The 22,198-nt window shown below is 40.4% G+C and overlaps 1 protein-coding gene across 1 annotated transcript in view; it reads left to right on the forward strand.

Annotated features, from left to right (window-relative positions):
• The first annotated feature begins 979 nt into the window (after nucleotides 1-979).
• Nucleotides 980-22,198, forward strand: part of LOC136388174 (kinesin-like protein KIF28P) — an 80,550-nt gene continuing 59,331 nt past the window's right edge. The window contains exons 1-2 of the mRNA XM_066360145.1: nucleotides 980-1,048; nucleotides 16,715-16,906. Coding sequence (XP_066216242.1) covers nucleotides 980-1,048; nucleotides 16,715-16,906 — 261 coding nt within the window. The remainder of the gene's footprint in view (nucleotides 1,049-16,714; nucleotides 16,907-22,198) is intronic.

Consider the following 22,198-nt stretch of genomic DNA (forward strand, 5'->3'; position numbering starts at 1 on the left):
GTTTGTGTCTGTTAGATTTTTGAGAGGGAATTTGTTTTAGTAATTTTATATGCTAGCAGACATTGGTCCCATTTTCCTTCTCTACAGTTAAAAGTATTAGACCAATCTTAAAATGGGGATGACTGAACTGTTAAATTTTTAAGTTGCTATTTTATAATTTATGCACTTTGCTTCTGTGATAAGATTTCTAATCATACAATGTTTTGGGGTTTTTTTTGGTGGTTGCTATGTTCAAATTGAATTATGTAACTTTGCCACTTTTTTGTAGTTGAACAAATTTTGTATATTCTACCTCAAATGAGTAATTTCCAAGTAATGCATTGGTTAAATGTAATTTTGGCATTTCTCGTTCAGCAGGCTTACAGGCTATTATCTTTAAAAAAGTCTCTAAATTATTCAGAGACTAATTATTCAGGTTAGATTGACCGGTTCACTGCTCACTAGTAACTTCTTTAAAATGGTCTGAGAAGGAAGTGGAATGTAAAAGTCTCTCTCATGGATATTCATTGTATCCTGTGCACACCTAGTATTGCTAGAATGCAAAGTCTGAACAAATTTTATACTGCTTTGAAGGGGCTTGCTGCTGAATCACAGAAATCCCATAATATTCAGGTTTTCAAACTGAAAGTCTCATAGAACCCCAGGCGCAGACTATTGAGGATGGGGAAAGAGTGTGAGTAGATGTGGGAAAAGGCAGAAAAGGCAAGGAAAAAAAAATAAACCCCTGTTCTCTGAAAAATAACTGTTTCAGTTAAGTGGTGATACATGGTGTAGGTTATAAAAGTCATCAATAAATAAGTGTTATCAAATAATTTATAATAGGCCATTGATAGCATGTAATGAATGGACCATTAATAATTGACAGTCTAGAAACAAACTCAGCTTTTGTTGGCTGAACCTTTAATGTGTTAGTGTGACGTGCAAGCAGTGTGCATTCTACATTATTTTTCTACCGAGTAACAGTGTGAGTAATGGGGAAATGGCAACGACGCCCACGCCAGGGGCCGACAGGGTGAGAGTCGCGGTGCGCGTGCGGCCCTTCAGCCAGGTTGGTGACGAGTGTTGCCTTGCCTTGTCGAAAATTTGACTATGACTTTATTTTTAAATTTTAATAATCAAACTTGTATTTAAGCTGCTTATCATTTATGAAATATTAAACTTATTTAAATGAACTTGTTAAATGAGTAATTTAAAGATCTAAATAATTCAGTAAATAATTTTGTTCTTTGCACAAGTAGCACAATAAAAAAAATTGACGAGAAATGCACTGTCAAGTTAATAATTTTTAAAGCCAGTGTAGTTTGGTGAATACAGACGTCATATTTTTAATGTACTCCCCCCTCCCCAATAATAGTAAGTCATAAGCAAGCAAATTGCCAAATCTGAATAAATGTACTTAACTTCTTACAAATACATTAGTCATTGACCTGTGTTGCTATAGCATTTTGTGATAAAATGGATTAGACTCATTTTAGGACCTGTAGCATTCGATTTTCTTGGATTACCAGTGCATTAGTAACAGCTTGTTCAGCAAACTTCTGACAGTCTGTTGTGGAAGAAATGCTGTACTAAAGACTGAGGCTTTGCAGGAAGATCTTTGGTTCTCCACTGGTCTGCAGTTTTATGTGAGTGATTTACTTGTAGCAGTGTGTCTCACACAAGTGAAGTACCCAGAAAAGAAATCAGGTATAGTTGTGCCTCAACAGATATCTAGGTCTTGGAGTCAGAAGCATTTGAGATGACAGTGAAGTATAAGATTTGGATAAGGGTATATATACTACACAAAACCACACAAAAGTTTATTGGATGTAACTGATCCTGAATGGGAGACAATGAAATGACTTTATAAGAGGTCATCTTTCCCACTTGTGCAACCTGCTGCTTTTTCTCATCCCACAAAATTCAGTGTTATTTTGCACATTTTTAGTATGTGTCACTTCTGACCCTTAACATTCATCTATGTTATAGAAATACTTCAACAACCAGGCAGATATATAATAACTGAAAGAATTGACTTGTGAAAAGTGAATTAAATACCTTCCCCCAAGAAAGGAAATAAGACCATTTTATATCCTAACCAATCCACACCAAAAGCAGCTATTGCAGGGGTTTTCATTGGCCTTTAATATTACTAGAATAAGTAATTGCAACTTTTAAACCAAAGGATGTAGAAGTAGACAAAAGTTACGTAATCTACACAGCCTTTAGGTCTCCTCTTCAAAAAGACTGCATTTGATTTGTCTGCCCCGGCCAGGTTGATTAGCTCATGCTAGAAATGTGGCATGGAGGAAAAAGGATGAATTCAAGAGATGATTGAAGGGAGTTGGTTATGGATCACGCCGGGGCAACTGTCTAGGAGACCTGGACTCTGCCTACTTGCTAAGTTTGTGTAGTCTTTATCTTCATTGTGGGATCAGAGAACAACTTGATGAGACTTATAAGAGGCAATGCATGCTCGGGAGCTATTGAAGTTAGATGTTCAAAACCTGACTTTTTCACTTACCCACTGTGTAGCCTTAAGCAAGATTTTAAATTCCCAGCGCCTTCCTCTCATGTGCAAAATAGAGACAGTCATACCTCACAGGGTGGTGGTTATAAAGAAGAGATGAAATAAGGTACATAAATTAGCACAGTGCATGATGAGGACTCAATATTAGCTGCTAAAGGTTATTTTTTCACCATAATCTTGTAGGGAATCACCCATTTAACCTTCAACCCTCTATGACTTGGATTGGGAAACGAGTTAAAAGCCCTGAGTGAATGTCTCTTGGATGCAAACACCAAGAAGCTGTGTGATTGAAAGACCTTTGTGCAGACACAAAGGAATGCATGTGAACCGCTTTTGAAAATTTTTCTAGCCCCTAGAGTGGTGATGGCAAACGTTTTTATAAAAACCACCCACTTTTGTAGTGCTGGTCAACCTGGTCCCTCCCACCCACTAGTGGCCCTTCCAGCTTTTATGGTGGGCCAATCATGGCGCGCCATTTGGTTGCTACAGCTACCCATCATGAAACGCCCACTAGTGGGCAGGAGGTACCAGGTTGACGAGCACTGCAAAAGTGGGTGGTTCTTATAAAAAGGTTTGCCATCACTGCCCTAGAGGTTCTGGATTGCCCCTTCCTTTGAATTTATTAGCAAAAGAAAAAGAATATTCTGACCAAATGAGCCCTTTCTCTATGTCAGCAAAATGGCCATTAATCATTCTTCCCCTTGTCACCTGATCTCCCTCCCTTGTAATTCTGTTACCTCTGTTCTGCTTCTGATAATAAAAGCTAAGGGAGAAGGAAATTCAGGAGGTCTCTCTTTTGCCTCAGTTGGCAGAGCTCCCCCTCTCGTCCTCTTAACATAAGTTTGTGTATTGAGTAGGTTTTTACCACTTGACACCAGTAGTTCCCACCGGGCTGGAGTACTACATACAATCTCTTCAGCAGTTTGAGATATAATTCACATCTTACACAGTCTCTCATTTAAAGTGTACAATTCAGTGATTTTTAGTATATTCATGGATATATGTAACCACAGTAAGTCTTAGAACATTTATTTATTTATTTATTTATTTTTTACAGGGACAGAGAGAATCAGAGAGAGGGATAGATAGGGACAGACAGACAGGAACGGAGAGAGATGAGAAGCATCAATCATCAGTTTTTTGTTGCGACACCTTAGTTGTTCATTGATTGCTTTCTCATATGTGCCTTGACCAGGGGCCTTCAGCAGACTGAGTAATTCCTTGCTGGAGCAAGTGACCTTGGGTCCAAGCTGGTGAGCTTTTTGCTCAAGCCAGATGAACCTGCGCTCAAGCTGGCAACCTTGGGGTCTCGAACCTGGGTCCTTCTGCATCCCAGTCGGACGCTCTATCCACTGCGCCACCGCCTGGTCAGGCCCTTAGAACATTTATTACCTCCAAAAATAATTTATGCCCTTTAGCTAGTTATTCCCCAGTCAGTACTAAACAACCACTGATCTAATCCTTGTCTCTATTCCTAAATTGTTCTTTTTGATGGAATAGCTTCTGAATTTTGTTTTAGAATGTCCATTTTTGAATAGACTTAGAATTAATTTTGCATATCAATCTTGTATCCTGCAACCTTACTGAATGCATTTATTCTAAAAGTATTTTAGTGGGTCCTTATGCAAGATGATCTCATCTGCAAATTGAGGTCAGTTCACTTCCTTTTCTATCTGGATGCCTTTTCTTTATTTATCCTGCCCAACTGTCCTGGCTAGAACCTCCAATACAAGACTGAATAGAAGTGTCAAGTACAAATCATCTTGTTCCTGATCTTAGGGGGTAATACTGTCTTGACCATTAAGTATGGTACTAGATGGATTTTTCTATAGAAGTTCTTTATCAGATTAAGATTCATTCTACTCCTAATTTGTTGACTTTATCATGAAAAGGTTTGAGATTTTGTCATGTGTTTTCTACACTTGTTGAGATGAGAGGCATTTTTGGTTTTCAGTCCTGATATGATGTATTACATTAAATCACTTTAAGGACATCCAAGGTTTGTTTTAGTCAGATGTAGTAAGGTGACAAACAACTCCAGGAGAATGGAGCTTGCCACACAGAGCCACTTGATGGGGAAGTATCAGGGTAGATCAGAAGGTATGAGGAACAAAGAATTGGTGTAGTAGGCTGTTTTGAGCACTTTTTTGAAAACTTGCTTATTAATTTTAGAGAGGAAGAGAGAGAAACAGACTTGTTACACTTATATATGCATTCATTGGTTGATTCTTGTATGTGCCCGGACCTGGGATAGAACTTGCAACCTTGGAGTATTGGGACGATGCTCTTAACTAGCTGAGCTACTGGGCCATGGCTTGAGCAAGATTGGATAGTTTGAGGAATTTCAGGGGGCTCTAGGGTATGGAGGTGGTCTCTAGTTGTCAGGTACCTGGTCCTGGGGTAATATAAGGCAGAGGAGATACTGGCTGGTGGGTGTGCAAGTTGGATGAAGGAGGTGTTTCGGATATGGGCTTCAGGTTGGTTGGTCTGTATGAGAGGCAAGTTGTTTTCTATCTCTAGATCATTAGCCCCTGAGAGACAGTCGCTAGGCCCCAGGATGCCAAAATATAAAATATAAAACATGATTAATACTCATTTTCAAATGTTGAACAAAACATGCATCCCTAGGATAAACTCCATTTAGTCATGTGCATAATTCTTTCTAGGTATTGCTGGATTCAGTTTGTTAATTTGCCGAGTAGTCCTATATCCAGACTTATCACAGATACTGGTGGTAATAGCGGTCATAAAAATAACATTGTTTTGGAAGAGTTTACGAAGAATTGCTTTCTTTATGTTTTTGGTAGAATTCATTAGTCAAGCCATCTTGAAGCCCTTTATGAGAAGTTTTTTTAAATTACTATTACTACTTCAATCTCTTTACTTGCTATAGGTATATCCCGATTGTCAATTTCTTAAATCAGCTGCAGTAAATTGTGTCTAAGAATTTATTTTATTTAAATCTAAATTATATCTCTTTTATGATCCTTCTTTTACTTCTTTACTAATGGTTTCCTTTAGTTCTGTGAATGTGTTAATGATAGTTCAGTCTTTTTCTGATAACTCCAGCATCTGGCCACTCTGACAGGGTCTGTTGCCTTTTTTCCAGTGTGTGGATCTTACTCTCCTTTTCTTTGCAAGCCTCATAGTTTTATTTCTTTCTTTTATTCTCTTTGCCTTATAGTTTATTAGATAATATTCTGTAGCAGATCTGGGTACTATTTCTCCCATCCCTCTGTACCTTATTGTTATTTGCTTGTTTATTTGCTTAGTGACCAACTGGGTTATTTTCCTGATGTCTGTCCTTGAGCCCCTACCTTTGTTGTTGCTCCCCAGAAAGGCCCAGATTTGGTGATGCACCTATCACCCTAAGATAACAGCAATTTTCGTAGGGTTCCTGTCCACTCCTGATACCTCTTAGCTGTTAAACTGAAAGCTGTTTTCAAAAATGTCCTGGGGCTCTGGCTGGTTGGCTCAGCGGTAGAGCATTGGCCTGGTGTGTGAAAGTCCCAGGTTTGATTCTCAGTCAGAGCACACAGAGGAAGCACTCATCTGCTTCTCAACCCTTCCCCCTCTCCTTTCTCTCTGTCTCTTCCCCTCCCACAGCCAAGGCTCCACTGGAGCAAAGTTGGCCTGGGTGCTGAGGATGGCTCCATGGCCTCTGCCTCAGGGACTAGAATGGCTCCTATTGCAATGGAGCAACAGCCCTGATGGGCAGAGCATCGCCCCCTGGTGGGCATGCCAGTGTATCCCAGTCAGGCACCTGCGGGAATCTGTCTCTCTACCTCCCAGCCTCTCACTTCAGAAAAATACAAAAAAACGTCGGAGAAATGGTGCCATGAGGGGTGCTCCTGAGACCTCTCCCTGAAATTTCAACAAATTCAACAACTAGAGACAGAAAAACAATCTCAGGAACATCTGAAATACACATATATCAAACAAAGGTATGATTGGGTGAAAGGTGGCTGAATATATAGTCTACTCTGAAGGAAATAAGACAGAGAACGGAGTATTCCGCTTTCCTCACTGACCTGAGGAAGGGCTGCTTTCACTTGGAACTGAGAGGAAGGGAGGGCTGGGGCCGTGGAAAAAGCTGGGCTAGGGCAGAGACATTCAAGCCGAGGAGAAAGTGTGCCCACAGCTCAGCCTACTTGGAGCTAATGCCAGTGGCAGACCCCGGCAGAGGTGGGCGAGCAGTTGCCTTGTTTACTCCCAGTTTCTCAGTTGGTAAGCGCAGGCAGTGTGCAAGTGGATTCATCTGCTGCTTTGGGTGTGGGTGCCCACGTTCCTGGATAGAGAGGCTGGGTTGGAGACTGTCAGCAGTGGCCCTCTGCGTGGGCTGTGGCCAGAGTCTCTGTATAATCCCGGTGCCCCGAACGGCAGCATGCAGGAAGTGCGCAGAGAGCCAGCTTCCCTACAGGCACAGCACCTCTGCCAGCCATTCCAGTGAACAAAGCACATTCCCGGGAAAGAGAACTGCGAAAGTAGTGGGGGGAAGGGCGTGTAGACAGCCTCTGGAGAGCTGACCCGCAGAGTGCTGAAAGGAGCCAAATCCACAGTCTGCTCACTGCCCGGCAGGTTTATGCTGACAGCTCTGACTGACAAAGCCTTCTTTCCCAGGCTTGCGATTTAAGCGGACCTGGAGGAGGACTTGATAGTTCTCAGGGCCTCTTGCTCTGCAGGCAGTGGCTGGGGCAACTTCCAGCCAGCCAAGACAGGTTAAAAAGTACAGTTCCACGGAACAGACCTCAGAGAACACTGTGGCAGTTAGGTGGGCTGGGCTGTAGGCTTCCCAACAAGGGAGAAGCCTGTGGAGAGCAGACCCACGGAGCACTGAGTCAAATTTAACTAGAACCAGAAATCAGCTCACTCCCTTGCCTGCTTGAGCTGGTGGCTCTTGTTGACAAAGCTTTCATACACAGAGCTGTGCTTTGAAGAACCTGGAGGAGAGACTTGGCAGCTTTTAGGGCCTCTTGCTCTGCAGGCAGTGACTGGGGCATCTTGCTACCAGCCGATACAGGTTACAAAGTGCAAAAAGCCTGAGGAGAGTAAACCCGTGGAGTGCTGAGGCATACTAGACATGCCCGGAGGATCATAGAAAGACACCTGAAAGGCAATCGGCTCCCAGCCCTGCCTGATTATGCTGGTGGCTCTGGTTGGCAAAGCCTAACCCAGAACCCTGCTTTGAGCGGGGAAGAAGGGGGGATTTCTTAGCTCTTAGAGACTCTTGTTCTCTACGCAGTGGCTGGGGCAACTTCACATCTAGATCCCCAGACTGCTGATTCAGGAAGGAGAGATTTAGGAAGAGGCTCCAAAAAAACGGACTCCCATTGTCGGAGCCTTCAAATGCTGACAAGCCCCACCTACCAACAGGACCGAGGCCTAGCTTATGTCATCACCATAGAGATACAACTGCAAATCTCTGCCTAAGAGTGCCACAGGGACACAACCTGGGGTACAGTGCCACCGGCCAAAAAGAGAGAGAAGAAAGAAAAAGGAAAAGATGACCTCTCAAAACCAGGAAAAATTTACAGTCTTCATAACTTTTTCCATTTTTTTTCTTGTATTTTTTATCTTACTTTTTTTTCACCTTGGTCATTTTATCCTCTTTCCATTTTATTCTTTTCATTTTGAACTTTATTACATTGGTGTTACATTTTCTATTCTTTTTTTTTTTTTCTATGAGTGTTACATTCCAAAAAACTTAGTTTTTCTCTCTCTCTTTCTTTTTGTGTCTTCTTTTCTCTTTCACTTTTTCTCTAATTCGAATCTCACCCAGAAACAAATAATTTTATTCTGGATTCAAATTTTTTTGTGTGGAATTTTGTGTGCTTTTTACTTCACTTTTTATATTTTTAGCATTTCCCCCAACTCCGTCTCTCCATTCTATATAGTTTTTGTTTCACTTAATACAATAGAATTTTCATTTTTCACTGTATTTTTTCCTTTGTTCTCTTTTTCATTTTTTCTTCTCTTCTCTTACACTGTTTCTCTCATTTGACCATCATTTACAAACAAATTATTTTATTCTTGATCCAAATTTTTTCCTTGTGGCATTTTGTGGGTTCCTGCCTCATTTTTTGCCTCCTTGTCACTTCCCCTCAACTCTGGCCCTCCGTTCTATGTATTTTTGTTCCACTTAGCACAATAGAATTTTTAGTTTTCACTGCATTTTCTCAAAAAATTTTTTCTTTTTTTTTTTTTTTATCAATTCTTATTATTGTTATTAACAATACCACTCTCAAATGCCACTAAAGAAAAACAAATTGAATATCATGGATACAAAAGACAGTGATGTAGCTCAGATAAATGAGGAAAAATATACAGAAATATGTTTCAATAGCTTGGAAACCTTGGAGTTAAATGACAGAGAATTTAAAATTGAAGTCCTAAAATTACTCAAGGATATACAAGAAAGCACAGAAAGGCAACTTAGGGAGCTCAAAAAACAATTCAACAAACAAAAAGAATACATCATCAAGGAAATTGCAACTATGAAAACGAATCAAACAGAAATGAAAAACTCAATACATGAACCGAAAAACGAGGTAACAAGCTTAGCCAATAGAACAGGCCAGATAGAAGAGGGAATTAGTGACATAGAAGACAGGCAACTAGAGGCACTACAGAGAGAAGAGGAGAGAAACTCATGAATTAAAAAAAATGAGAAAGCCTTACAGGAATTGTCTGACTCCATCAGAAAGAGTAACATAAGAATAATGGGTATATCAGAAGGAGAAGAGAGAGAAAATGGAATGGAGAACATATTCAAACCAATAATAGACGAGAACTTCCCAAGCCTGTAGAAAGAACTAAAGCCTCAAATTCAAGAAGCAAACAGAACACTGAGTTATCTTAACCCTAACAAACCTACTCCAAGGCACATCATAATGAAATTGGCACAAACCAATGACAAAGAAAAAATTCTCAAGACAGCCAGGGAAAAGAAGAATACAACATATAAAGGAAGGCTCATTATATTATTAACAGATTTCTCAGCAGAAACTCTACAAGCTAGAAGAAAGAGGACCCCAATATTTAAAGTCCTGAAAGAGAGGAACTTCCAGACAAGAATACAATACCCATCAAAGCTATCCTTCAAATACGAAGGAGAAATAAAAGCATTCACAGATACAGAAAAGATGAGGAAATTTATCACTAGAAAACCCCCACTTCAGGAAATACTAAAGGGGATTTTCTGACCAGATACAAAGAACAAAACAAAACAAAACTACAAGTAAAAGCTCTGTCAAGATTGCAATAAAAACAAGATTAATCTGTGACAACAAAAACAAAAAGGGAAGAGGACAAAGATTACCAGTAGCAAAGGAGGATGTGGTGCAGAAGCACTCATGAGATAATGTACTATAATGAACATAATATGTATCCTTTCCATTACTTAATGATAACTACCCTTGAAAAAACCACCACAGAAGCACATGGCTTGAAAAAAGAAGAAACAGAGGAAAGAAGTATGGAAACAACCAAACAAAAACAAATGATAGAAAAACAAAAGAGAAGAACCAAACAAGATACAAAACTATCAGAAAGCTATATATAAAATGGCAATAGGAAACCCTCAAGAGTCAATAATTACACTAAACATAAATGGATTAAACGCACCAATAAAAAGACAAAGAGTAGCTTCCAACTGTATGCTGCCTACAAGAAACACATCTAAGCTACAAGGATAAAAACAAATTCAAAGTGAAAGGTTGGAAAACAATACTGTAAGCAAATAACATCCAAAAAAAAAAGCAGGTATAGCAATACTTATATCTAACAATGCTGACTACAAGACAGCAAAGGTAATCAGAGACAAAAATGGTCATTTCATAATGATAAAGGGGACATTGAATCAAGAAGACATAACACTTTTTAATATATATGCACCAAACCAAGAAGCACCAAAATATATAAGACAGCTACTGACTGACTTAAAAACAAAAACCAACACAAATACAATCATACTTGGAGACCTCAATACACCGCTGACACATCTAATTGTTCATCCAGGCAGAAAATCAATAAAGAAATATTGGCCTTAAATGAAACACTAGAACAATTGGATATGGTAGACATTTACAGGACATCTCATCCCAAAGTGCCAGAGTATACATTTTTCTCTAGTGCATATGGAACATTCTCAAGAATCAACCATATGTTGTGCCCAAAAATAACATCAACAAATTCAGAAAGATTGAAATTATACCAAGCATATTTTCTGATCATAAAGCCTTGAAACTAGAATTCAACTGCAAAAAAGAGGTAAAAAAACCCCACAAAAATGTGGAAACTAAACAACATACTTCTAAAAAATGAGTGGGTCAAAGTAGAAATAAGAGCAGAGATCAAAAGATACATACAGACAAACGAAAATAACAATACGACATATCAGAATCTCTGGGATGCAGCAAAAGCAGTAATAAGAGGGAAGTTCATATCACTACAGGCCTATAGAACAAATAAGAGAAAGCCCAAGTAAACCACTTAACTTTACATCTAAAGGAACTAGAAAAAGAAGAACAAAAACAACCCAAAACCAGCAAGAGAAAGGAAATAGTAAAAATCAGAGCAGAAATAAATGAAATAGAGAACAGAAAAACTATAGAAAAAATTAATAAAACAAGGAGCTGGTTCCTTGAAAAGATCAACAAAATTGATGAACCCTTGGCAAGACTCACTAAGGAAAAAAGAGAAAGGACTCATATAAACAAAATCCAAAATGAAAGAGGAGAAATCACCACAGATAGCATAGATATGCAAAGAATTATTGTAGAATACTATGAGAAACTGTATGCCACCAAATTTAACAATCTAGAAGAAATGGATAAATTCCTAGAACAATACAATCTTTCTAGACTGAGTCATGAAGAAAAAGAAAGCCTAAACAGACCTATAAGCAGGGAGGAAATAGAAACAACTATCAAAAACCTCCCCAAAAATAAAATGAAAGAGGAGTCATAGTTCAGGGCCATATGACTATACTAATGAATTCTATCAAACATTTAAAGAAGACTTGGTTCCTATTCTACTTCAAGTCTTCCAAAAAATTGAAGAAGAAGCAATACTGCCAAACACATTTTATGAGGCCAACATAACCCTCATACCAAAACCTGGCAAGGACAACACAAAAAAAGAAAACTACAGACCAATATCTCTAATGAATACAGATGCTAAAATATTAAACAAAATACTAGCAAATTGAATAGAACAACACATTAAAAAAATAATTTATCATGATCAAGTAGGATCCATCCCAGAATCACAAGGATGGTTCAACATATGTAAAACAGTTAATGTAATTAATATGTAATCAACAAAACAAAGAACAAAAACCATATGATTTTACCAATAGAAGCAGAAAAGGCATTTGATAAAATACAACATTATTTTATGTTTAAAACACTCAACAAAATGGGTATAGAAGGAAAATATCTCAACATAATAAAGGCCAATTATGATAAACCATCAGCTAACATCATATTAAATGGCATAAAACTGAGGACTTTTCCCCTAAAATCAGAAACAAGACAAGGTTGTCCACTCTCTCCACTCTTATTCAACGTAGTGCTGGAAGTTCTAGCCAGAGCAATCAGACAAGAGAAAAAAATAAAAGGCATTCATATTGGGAAAGAAGAAGTAAAGGTTTCACTTTTTGCAGATGATATGATCCTATACATCAAAAACCCCAAAGAATCTACAAAAAGACTACTAGAAACAATAAACCTATACAGTAAGGTCAGAGAATACAAAATTAATATACAAAAGTTCATTGCCTTCCTATATGCCAACAATGAAACATCAGAAAATGAGCTAAAAAAAAAATCCCTTTTATGGTTGCAACAAAATAAAATACCTAGGAATAAACATAACAAAGAAAGTAAAGGACCTATATAATGAAAACTACAAAGCATTGTTAAGGGAAATCGAAAAAGATATAATGAAATGGAAAAATATTCCTTGTTCTTGAATAGGAAGAATAAATATAGTCAAAATGACTATATTACCTAAAGCGATATACATATTTAATGCAATTCCCATCAAAATTCCAATGTCATTTTTTAAAGAAATGGAACAAAAAACATCAGGTTTATATGGAACTATAAAAAACCCCGAATAGCCTGACCAGGCGGTGGCGCAGTGGATAGAGCGTCGGACTGGGATGCAGAGGACCCAGGTTCGAGACCCTGAGGTCGCCAGCTTGATCAAGGGCTCATCTGGTTTGAGCAAAAAGCCCATCAGCTTGAACCCAAGGTCGCTGGCTCCAGTAAGGAGCTATTCGGTCTGCTGAAGGCTAGCGGTCAAGGCACATATGAGAAAGCAATCAATGAACAACTAAGGTGTTGCAACGCGCAATGAAAAACTAATGACTCTCAGTGGTAGAGCGTCGGCCTGGCGTGCAGGAGTCCCGGGTTCGATTCCCGGCCAGGGCACACAGGAGAAGCGACCATCTACTTCTCCACCCCTCCCCCTCTCCTTCCTCTCTGTCTCTCTCTTCCCCTCCCACAGCCAAGGCTCTATTGGAGCAAAGTTTGCCCGGATGCTGGGGATGGCTCTGTGGCCTCTGCCTCAGGCGCTAGAATGGCTCTGGTTGCGGCAGAGTGACGCCCCAAGATGGGCAGAGCACTGCCCCCTGGTGGGCATGCCAGGTGGATCCCAGTAGGGTGCATGCAGGAGTCTGTCCAACTGCCTCCCCATTTCCAGCTTCGGGAAAAAAAAATACAAAAAATACAAAAAAAACCAAAAAACAAACTAATGATTGATGCTTCTCATCTCTCTCTGTTCCTGTCTGTCTGGCCTTGTCTATCCTTCTCTCTGACTCACTCTCTGTCTCTGTAAAACACAAACAAACAAAAAAACCCGAATAGCCAAAGCAATCCTAAGGAAAAAGAATAAAGCTGGGGGCATTACAATACCTGATTTCAAACTATATTATAGAGCCACAATAATCAAAACAGCATGGTATTGGCAGAAAAATAGACACTCAGACCAATGAAACAGAATAGAAAGTCCAGAAATAAAACTACATATATATGGTCAAATAATTTTTGAAAAAGCTGCCACAACATACAATGGAGAAAAGAAAGCCTCTTCAACAAATGGTGCTGGGAAAACTGGAAAGCCACATGCAAAAGAATGAAACTCGGCTACAGTTTGTCCCCTTGTACTAAAATTAATTCAAAATGGATCAAAGGCTTAAATATAAGACCTGAAACAATAAAGCACATAGAAGAAAACATGGGTACTAAACTCATGTACCTTGGTTATAAAGAGCATTTTATGAATTTGACTCCAAAGGCAAAGGAAGTGAAGGCAAAAATAAATGAATGGGACCACATCAGACTAAGAAGTTTTTGCACAACAAGAGAAACTGACAACAAAATAAACAGACAGCCAACTAAATGGGAGTTGATATTTTCAAACAACAGCATAGATAAGGGCCTAATATCCAAAATATACAAATAATTCACAAAACTCAACAACAAACAAGCAAACAATCCAATAAAAAAATGGGAAGAGGACATGAACAGACACTTCTCCCAGGAAGAAATAGAAATGGCCAACAGATATAGGAAAAGATGCTCATCTTCATTAGCTATTAGAGAAATGCAAATCAAAACCAGAATGAGGGGGAGGAGAGGTAGAGGGTTGAGGGCGGGGAGGGGCACAAGGAAAACCAGTTAGAAGGTGATGGAAGACGATTGGACTTTGGGTGATGGGAATGTAGCATAATCAAATGTCAATATAACCTAGAGATGTTTTCTCTGAACATATGTACCCTGATTTATCAATGTCACCCCATTAAAATGAATTTTAAAATAAATAAATAAATAAATAGAAATACTGTAGGGAAAAAAAAAACTAGTATGAGATACCACCTCACACCTGTGAGATTAGCTATTATTAATAAGACAGGTGCCCTGGCCGGTTGGCTCAGCGGTAGAGCGTCGGCCTAGCGTGCGGAGGACCCGGGTTCGATTCCCGGCCAGGGCACACAGGAGAAGCGCCCATTTGCTTCTCCACCCCTCTGCCGCGCCTTCCTCTCTGTCTCTCTCTTCCCCTCCCGCAGCCAAGGCTCCATTGGAGCAAAAATGGCCCGGGCGCTGGGGATGGCTCTGTGGCCTCTGCCTCAGGCGCTAGAGTGGCTCTGGTCGCAACATGGCGACGCCCAGGATGGGCAGAGCATCGCCCCCTGGTGGGCAGAGCGTCGCCCCCTGGTGGGCGTGCCGGGTGGATCCCGGTCGGGCGCATGCGGGAGTCTGTCTGACTGTCTCTCCCTGTTTCCAGCTTCAGAAAAATGCAAAAAAAAAAAAAAAAAAATAAGACAGGTAATAATAAGTGTTAGAGAGGCTGTGAAGAAAAAGGAACCCTCATCCACTGTTGGTGGGAATGTAAATTAGTACAACCACTATGGAAGAAAATATGGTGGTTTCTCAAAATACAAAAAATAGAACTACCATATGACCCAGCAATCCCTCTACTGGGTATATACCCCCCAAACTCAAAAACACTGGTGCGTAAAGACACATGCAGCCCCATGTTCATTGCAGCATTGTTCACAGTGGCCAAGACATGGAAACAACCAAAAAGTCCTTCAATAGATGACTGGATAAAGAAGATGTGGTACATAAATACAATGGAATATGACTCAGCCATAAGAAATGATGACATTGGATCATTTACAACAACATGGATGGACCTTGATAACATTATACTGAGTGAAATAAGTAAATCAGAAAAAACTAAGAACTATATGACTCCATACATAGGTGGGACATAAAAATGAGACTCAGGGTCATGGACAAGAGGGTGGTAGTTACTGGAGGGGAGGGTTTGGGAGAGGGGAGGGGCACAAAGAAAACCAAATAGAAGGTGGTGAAAGACTATATGACTTTGGATGATGGGAATGCAACATAATCAAATGTCAAAATAACCTGGAGATGTTTACTCTGAACATATGTACCCTGATTGATCTATGTCACCCCATTAAAATTAATAAAAATTAAAAAAAAATTAAAAATACAAAAAATAAAAAAGAATGTCCTGGGGGCATAAATTGCTCTACAAATTAATCAAATTCGGTTTCTTTGGGGGAAAAAAGTTTTTGAGATCAGTGTTTGACAATTTTTCTGACCCCAGGTAGGTTCCTCCCAGCTCTCTCACTCCCCTGCAAACCAGAGGGCCTATCATTTAACCTGCATCTTGAATCTCTTCCAGTTACTTTTCATCACTGCCTCCTCTGTTCTTGAGAGTACCGTTAGGATTGAATTACCTAAGGGGCCAATAGAAGTCCTTTCCTTTGGGAAGAGGTTTAGGTGCTATTCCCCCCCAGACAAGATCTCTCAACCAAGGCCCTGGATTTGTGGCTGGGAGAAGGCCAGCTGCTCTGAGTGACATTCCTGCTCTGGAAGTCCACAAGTTGGCCAGGGAACAGCAGCCTGAGCACCTCAGCTGGCCTCCTGTCATAGACTTCAGGAGCAAGTGAAGTCAACACCCCAGTATTCTCAGTGTTGGGGAGCTGGGTGCACAGGGAAACCCCGCACCTCACCCACGCTGTCTCCCAGGATGTAGTTCCATCAACAGGGAGATGAGGGCAGGGTGAAAAAAGCTGTGTCCTGCCCCTGCCAGGAAGAAAGCCCTCCAATTTGGAAGCAGGAAGCGAGGGAGCTCTGTGTCCTTGGCTCCAACGGTCTGGGGGAGAGTCTCCACCTTGCAGAGCCAGCAGGGGACAAGGTGGAGGGAAGGAAGGGCCTTGCTTCAAGTAGCACAGGCTGCTTTCTTACTGAATTTTGATAGATACTGCAAAATACATGTTTCCTCATTGGCTGCCTGTCCTTAGGATGATTTCCAGGGACTTCTGAATGGTTACTTTTTTATTATTTTCCCAGTTGCACTGGGAAGTGGACAGTGGGAGCTCCTTATATGGTAATGCTGGAAGTAGGTTTTCTACTACTATAGTTACTGCTATTCATATAGCTGGGTGTTAGGCAGGCTATTCTCAGAAAGTAAATATGACTAGAGACAAGCCTTTCAATAAGAGCAACTGCTTGTCCTGGCAGCTGCTACAGTAACAGAGCAAAATGAATGAAGGGTAAGTTCCTGGTTTCATTTCTTACAAGATGTGAAGACTTGGGAAGCAATTAATGTGGACCACAAAGAAAAGCTGGCATGATTAACTCTGGATTTGTAATTTGACTACAGAGAGAGAAGAATGCTGGGAGCAAGTGTGTGATTTCCATGCATTCCAGGACCACCACCATCCATGACCCGAAGAATCCGGAACATACGAAGACATTTACTTTTGATCTGGCCTATTGGTCTCACAATGGATTTCAAATGGAAAAAGATGGTGTGTTTACTGCAGTGGGTCCTACTAGTAAATTTGCAGGCCAGGTAAATTGCTTTAAAATACAACATCATTGGAAGGTTATTTTTGTTGTTGTTTTAATGAAGTGTTAACAGTATAACAGCACACTATTTTTCTATGCAAGCTTACTATAATACATGCTTCCATTTGAGAATTTGTTTTAAATTGATCCCTTTTTCATGCTACATATGAGGTACAGAAGTGCAGCTATTGTATTGCCTAAATAATTTGTAGGCATTCAAATCAATGGATTTCCCAAGGTATTGATGTATGTTGACAAAAGAATGTCAGTCAAGGCCATGCAGGTTGGCTCAGTGGTATAGCAGCAGTCTGCCATGTGGATGTCCCAGGTTCAATTCCCGGTCAGGGCACACAAAAGAAGCAACCATCTGTTTCTCCACCCTTCCTTCTTCCTCTTCTCTTTCTATCTTTCTCTCTCTCTCTCTCTCTCTCCCCTCCCCCTTTCCCCAGCCATGACTCAATTGGCTGAAGTGACCTAGTTTGTGGCCATTTGTTTGGTAGTCCTAGCAAACTAACCAGGTGACGAGGTTCTTTAAAAGCAGTCTTTCAGCCTGACCTGTGGTGGCACAGTGGATAAAGCATCGACCTGGAACCCTGAGGTCGCCGGTTTGAAACCCCAGGCTTGCCTAGTCAAGGTACATATGGGAGTTGATGCTTCCTGCTCCTCCTCTGTTCTCTCTCTCTCTCTCTCTCTCAACAATAAAAATGAATAAAATAAAAATAAAGAGTGAAAAGCAGTCTTTCACTATTGTTGTGGGGATTTGCATATTCACATGGGAAAATATGATTTTTTTTTAAATTTTATTTTATTTTTATTTTTTTATAGAGACAGAGAGAGAGTCAGAGTGAGGGATAGACAGGGACAGACAGACAGGAACAGAGAGATGAGAAGCATCAATCATTAGTTTCTCGTTGCGCATTGCGACACCTTAGTTGTTCATTGATTGCTTTCTCATATGTGCCTTGACCACGGGCCTTCAGCAGACCGAATAACCCCTTGCTCAAGCCAGCGACCTTGGATCCAAGCTGGCGAGCTTTTTGCTCAAGCCAGATGAGCCCGCGCTCAATCTGGCAACCTTGGGGTCTCGAACCTGGGTCTTCCACATCCCAGTCTGACGCTCTATCCACTGCGCCACCGCCTGGTCAGGCATGAATTTTTTTTTTTTTACAGTGACAGAAAGAGTCAGAGAGAGAGATAGATAGGGACAGACAGACAGGAACAGAGAGAGAGATGAGAAGCATCAATCATTAGTTTTTCATTGCTACATCTTAGTTTTCATTGATTGCTTTCTCATATGTGCCTTCAGCAGTCTGAGTAACCCTTTGCTTGAGCCAGCAACCTTGGGTCCAAGCTGGTGAGCTTTACTCAAACCAGATGAGCCCACGCTCAACCTGGCAACCTCGGGGTCTCGAACCTGGGTCCTCTGCATCCCAGTTCGATGCTCTATCCACTGCGCCACCGCCCAGTCAGGCAGAAAATATGAATTTTGATCTTTTCCTGCGCCATATACAAAATGAACTCAAAACTGATCAGAGACCTACAATGATACAGCCTCTAAAAGGAAGGACAGGTTAAAATGGTCATGATCTCAGACTTTGCAAAATCGTTTCATAGGACACAAACCATAAAAAACAATTAGATAAACAAGACTCATTTTAAAAATACTCTGCTCTTTGAGAGATACCAGTAAGAACATGAAAAGGCAAGCCACAAAGAAAAACATTTTCTAAAAAGATATCTGATAAAGTATGCAAAATATATAATGAATTTTTACAACTTAATATTTTTTAAAAACTGAGTTAAGTTTTTTGAAATGGCAAAAGAGCAAATCTTTCATGTAAATATAAAAGGTTTAAATTCCCTAAAGCCAATAAAAAAGTGTCCAACTTTATGAAGGAGACGGAAATTAGCACAATGAGATAATACTACACGACCATGAGAATGACAAAAATTAAAAACTGACGATGCCAAATGTTCACACGAATGCAGGATAACTGGAACTTTTAAGAGGGTGCTCATGGCAATGCAAAAAAGGCTCAATTATTTTGGAAAGCAGTTTCTTTAAAATTTAAGCATATACAGTGTGTCCGTAAAGTCATAGTGCACTTTTGACCGGTCACAGGAAAGCAACAAAAGATGATAGAAATGTGAAATCTGCACCAAATAAAAGGAAAACCCTCCCGGTTTCTGTAGGATGATGTGGCAGCATGTGTGCATGCGCAGATGATGACGTAACACTGTGTATACAGCGGAGCAGCCCACGGCCATGTCAGTCGAGATGTGGACGGTACAGAGGAAAGTTCAGTGTGTTCTGTGGCTCACTACATTCGAATCCGTGACCAAAGTGCAACGTGAATATTGGCGCGTTTATAATGAAGTGCCACCACATAGGAATAACATTATTCGGTGGGATAAGCAGTTGAAGGAAACCGGCAGTTTGGTGGAGAAACCCCGTTCTGGTAGGCCATCAGTCAGTGACGAGTCTGTAGAGGCTATACGGGATAGCTACCTAAGGAGCCCTAAAAAATCTGTGCGTGAGCCCACATCGAACTGCACTGAATAGGTATGAAACTGAGAGTTTTCCTTTTATTTGGTGCAGTTCACATTTCTAGCATCTTTTGTTGCTTTCCTGTGACCGGTCAAAAGTGCACAATGACTTTATGGACACACTGTACTTAACCACGCAATCCAGCAATTCCAGGAGAAATAAGAATATTATGTCCTCACAAACACCTGTAGACAAACAGCCATAGCAACTTTATATACAATAGTCCCAAACGTCCATCAAACCTGTGAGTGGATAATAAAGTGGTGAAATATTTATATGATAGAATACAGTTCAGCAATAAAAGGAGCTAATCATTACATGCAAATCTCAAAGCCTTGTACTAAGTGAAATAAGCCACATACAAAAGACCACCCACTGTATGATTCACTCAAATGACAACTGTAGAAAAACAAACCTATAGTTACACAAAGTAAATCACTGGTCTCCAGAGGTTGAAAGGGGCAGACAGGGCCTGGGGGCAAAAAGGCTCAAGGGAACGTTTTGCAAGTATTAAAACATTTTTAATTGATTTTAATTTATTGTGTTTACATGGATTCTAGTGTCCCCCTGAATGCATCCCCCCTCCCCCATATTCCTCTCAACATCCCCTTTGCCCCCCTCCCACCAACACCCTCACCCCTTCCCTCCAGGATTTGCTTTTCTGCTCTCTATAACGCTGGGTTATGTGTATATAATTTCACCAATCTCTTTCCCTTCTCTGATCCCATCCTCTCATCCTCTTTCCCTCTGTCCGCTTTCCCTCTGGTCCCTTTGATCCCGCCTCTGCCTCTATTCTGTTCCTCAGTTCATATTGTTCATTAGATTCGTCAAATGAGTGAGGTCATATGATATTTTTCTTTCTCTGCCTGGCTTATTTCATTTAACATAATAGTTTCCAGGTTCATCCATGTTGTCACAAAAGGTAAGATTTTTTTCTTTTTTCATGGCCCCATAGTATTCCATTGTGTATATGTACCACTGCTTTTTAATCCACTCGTCCACTGATGGATACTTGGGCTGTTTCCAGATCTTGGCTATTGTAAACAATGCTTTCATAAACATGGGGGTGCATTTCTTCTTTTGAATCAGTGATGTGGTATTCTTGGGATATATTCCTAAGACTGGGATGGCTGGGTCAAAAGGCAGTTTCATTTTTAAGTTTTTGAGGAATCTCCACACTGTTTTCCACAGTGGCTGCACCAGTCTGCATTCCCACCAGCAATGCAGGAGGGCTCCCTTTTCTTCAAATCCTCATCAGCACTTACTATGTGTCGTTTTGTTAATGAGCACCATTCTGACTGGTGTGAGGTGATATCTCATTGTGGTTTTAATGTGCATTTCTCTAATAACTAGTGATCTTAAACATTTTTTCATATGCCTATTGGCCATCTGTATTTCCTCTTTGGAGAAGTGTCTATTCATTTCTTTTGCCCATTTTTTTTATTGGATTATCTTTCTGGTGTTGAGTTTTACAAGTTCTATTTTTTTTTTTTTTTGTATTTTTCTGAAGCTGGAAACGGGGAGAGACAGTCAGACAGACTCCCACATGCGCCCGACGGGGATCCACCCGGCACGCCCACCAGGGGGCCACGCTCTGCCCACCAGGGGGCGATGCTCTGCCCCTCTGGGGCATCGCTCTGTTGCGACCAGAGCCACTCTAGCGCCTGGGGCAGAGGACAAGGAGCCATCCCCAGCACCCGGGCCATCTTTGCTCCAATGGAGCCTCAGCTGCGGGAGGGGAAGAGAGAGACAGAGAGGAAGGAGAGGGGGAGGGGTGGAGAAGCAGATGGGCACTTCTCCTGTGTGCCCTGGCCGGGAATCGAACCTGGGACTTCTGCACGCCAGTCTGACGCTCTGAGCCAACCGGCCAGGGCCGAGTTTTACAAGTTCTTTATAAATTTTGGTTATTAACCCCTTATCAGACATATTGTCGAATATGTTCTCCCATTGTGTGGTTTGTCTTTTTATTTTGTTCATATTGTCTTTAGCTATGCAAAAGCTTTTTAGTTTTAGTTTGATATAGTCCCATTTGTTCATCCTGTCCTTTATTTCACTTGCCCGTGGAGATAAGTCAGCAAATATATTGTTGCGAGAGATGTCGAAGAGCTTACTGCCTATGTTTTCTTCTAAGATGCTTATGGTTTCACAACTTACATTTAAGTCTTTTATCCATTTTGAGTTTATTTTTGTGAATGGTGTAAGTTGGTGGTCTAGGTTCATTTTTTTGCGGGTAGCTCTACAATTTTCCCAACACCATTTGTTAAAGAGGCTGTCTTTACTCTGTTGTATGCTTTAACCTCCTTTGTCAAGTATCAATTGTTCATAAAAGTGTGGGTTTATTTCTGGGTTCTCTGTTCTCTTCCATTGATCTATATGCCTGTTCTTATGCCAGTACCAAGCTGTTTTGAGTACAATGGCCTTGTAGTATAACTTGATATCAGTAAGTGTGATACCACCCACTTTATTCTTTTTCAAGATTGCTGAGGCTATTCGTGTTCTTTTTTTGGTTCTATATAAATTTTTGGAATATTTGTCTATATCTTTGAAGTATGTCATTGGTATTTTAATAGGAATTGCATTAAATTTATAAATTGCTTTGGGTAATATAGACATTTTAATGATGTTTATTCTTCCTATCCATGAACATGGTATATGCTTCCACTTGTTTGTATCTTCCCTGATTTCTTTTATCAATGTTTTATAATTTTCTGAGTACAAGTCTTTAACCTCCTTGGTTAAATTTACTCC

The sequence above is a fragment of the Saccopteryx leptura genome, chromosome 1 (assembly GCF_036850995.1).
Source record: "Saccopteryx leptura isolate mSacLep1 chromosome 1, mSacLep1_pri_phased_curated, whole genome shotgun sequence".
NCBI classification, from domain to species: Eukaryota; Metazoa; Chordata; class Mammalia; order Chiroptera; family Emballonuridae; genus Saccopteryx; species Saccopteryx leptura.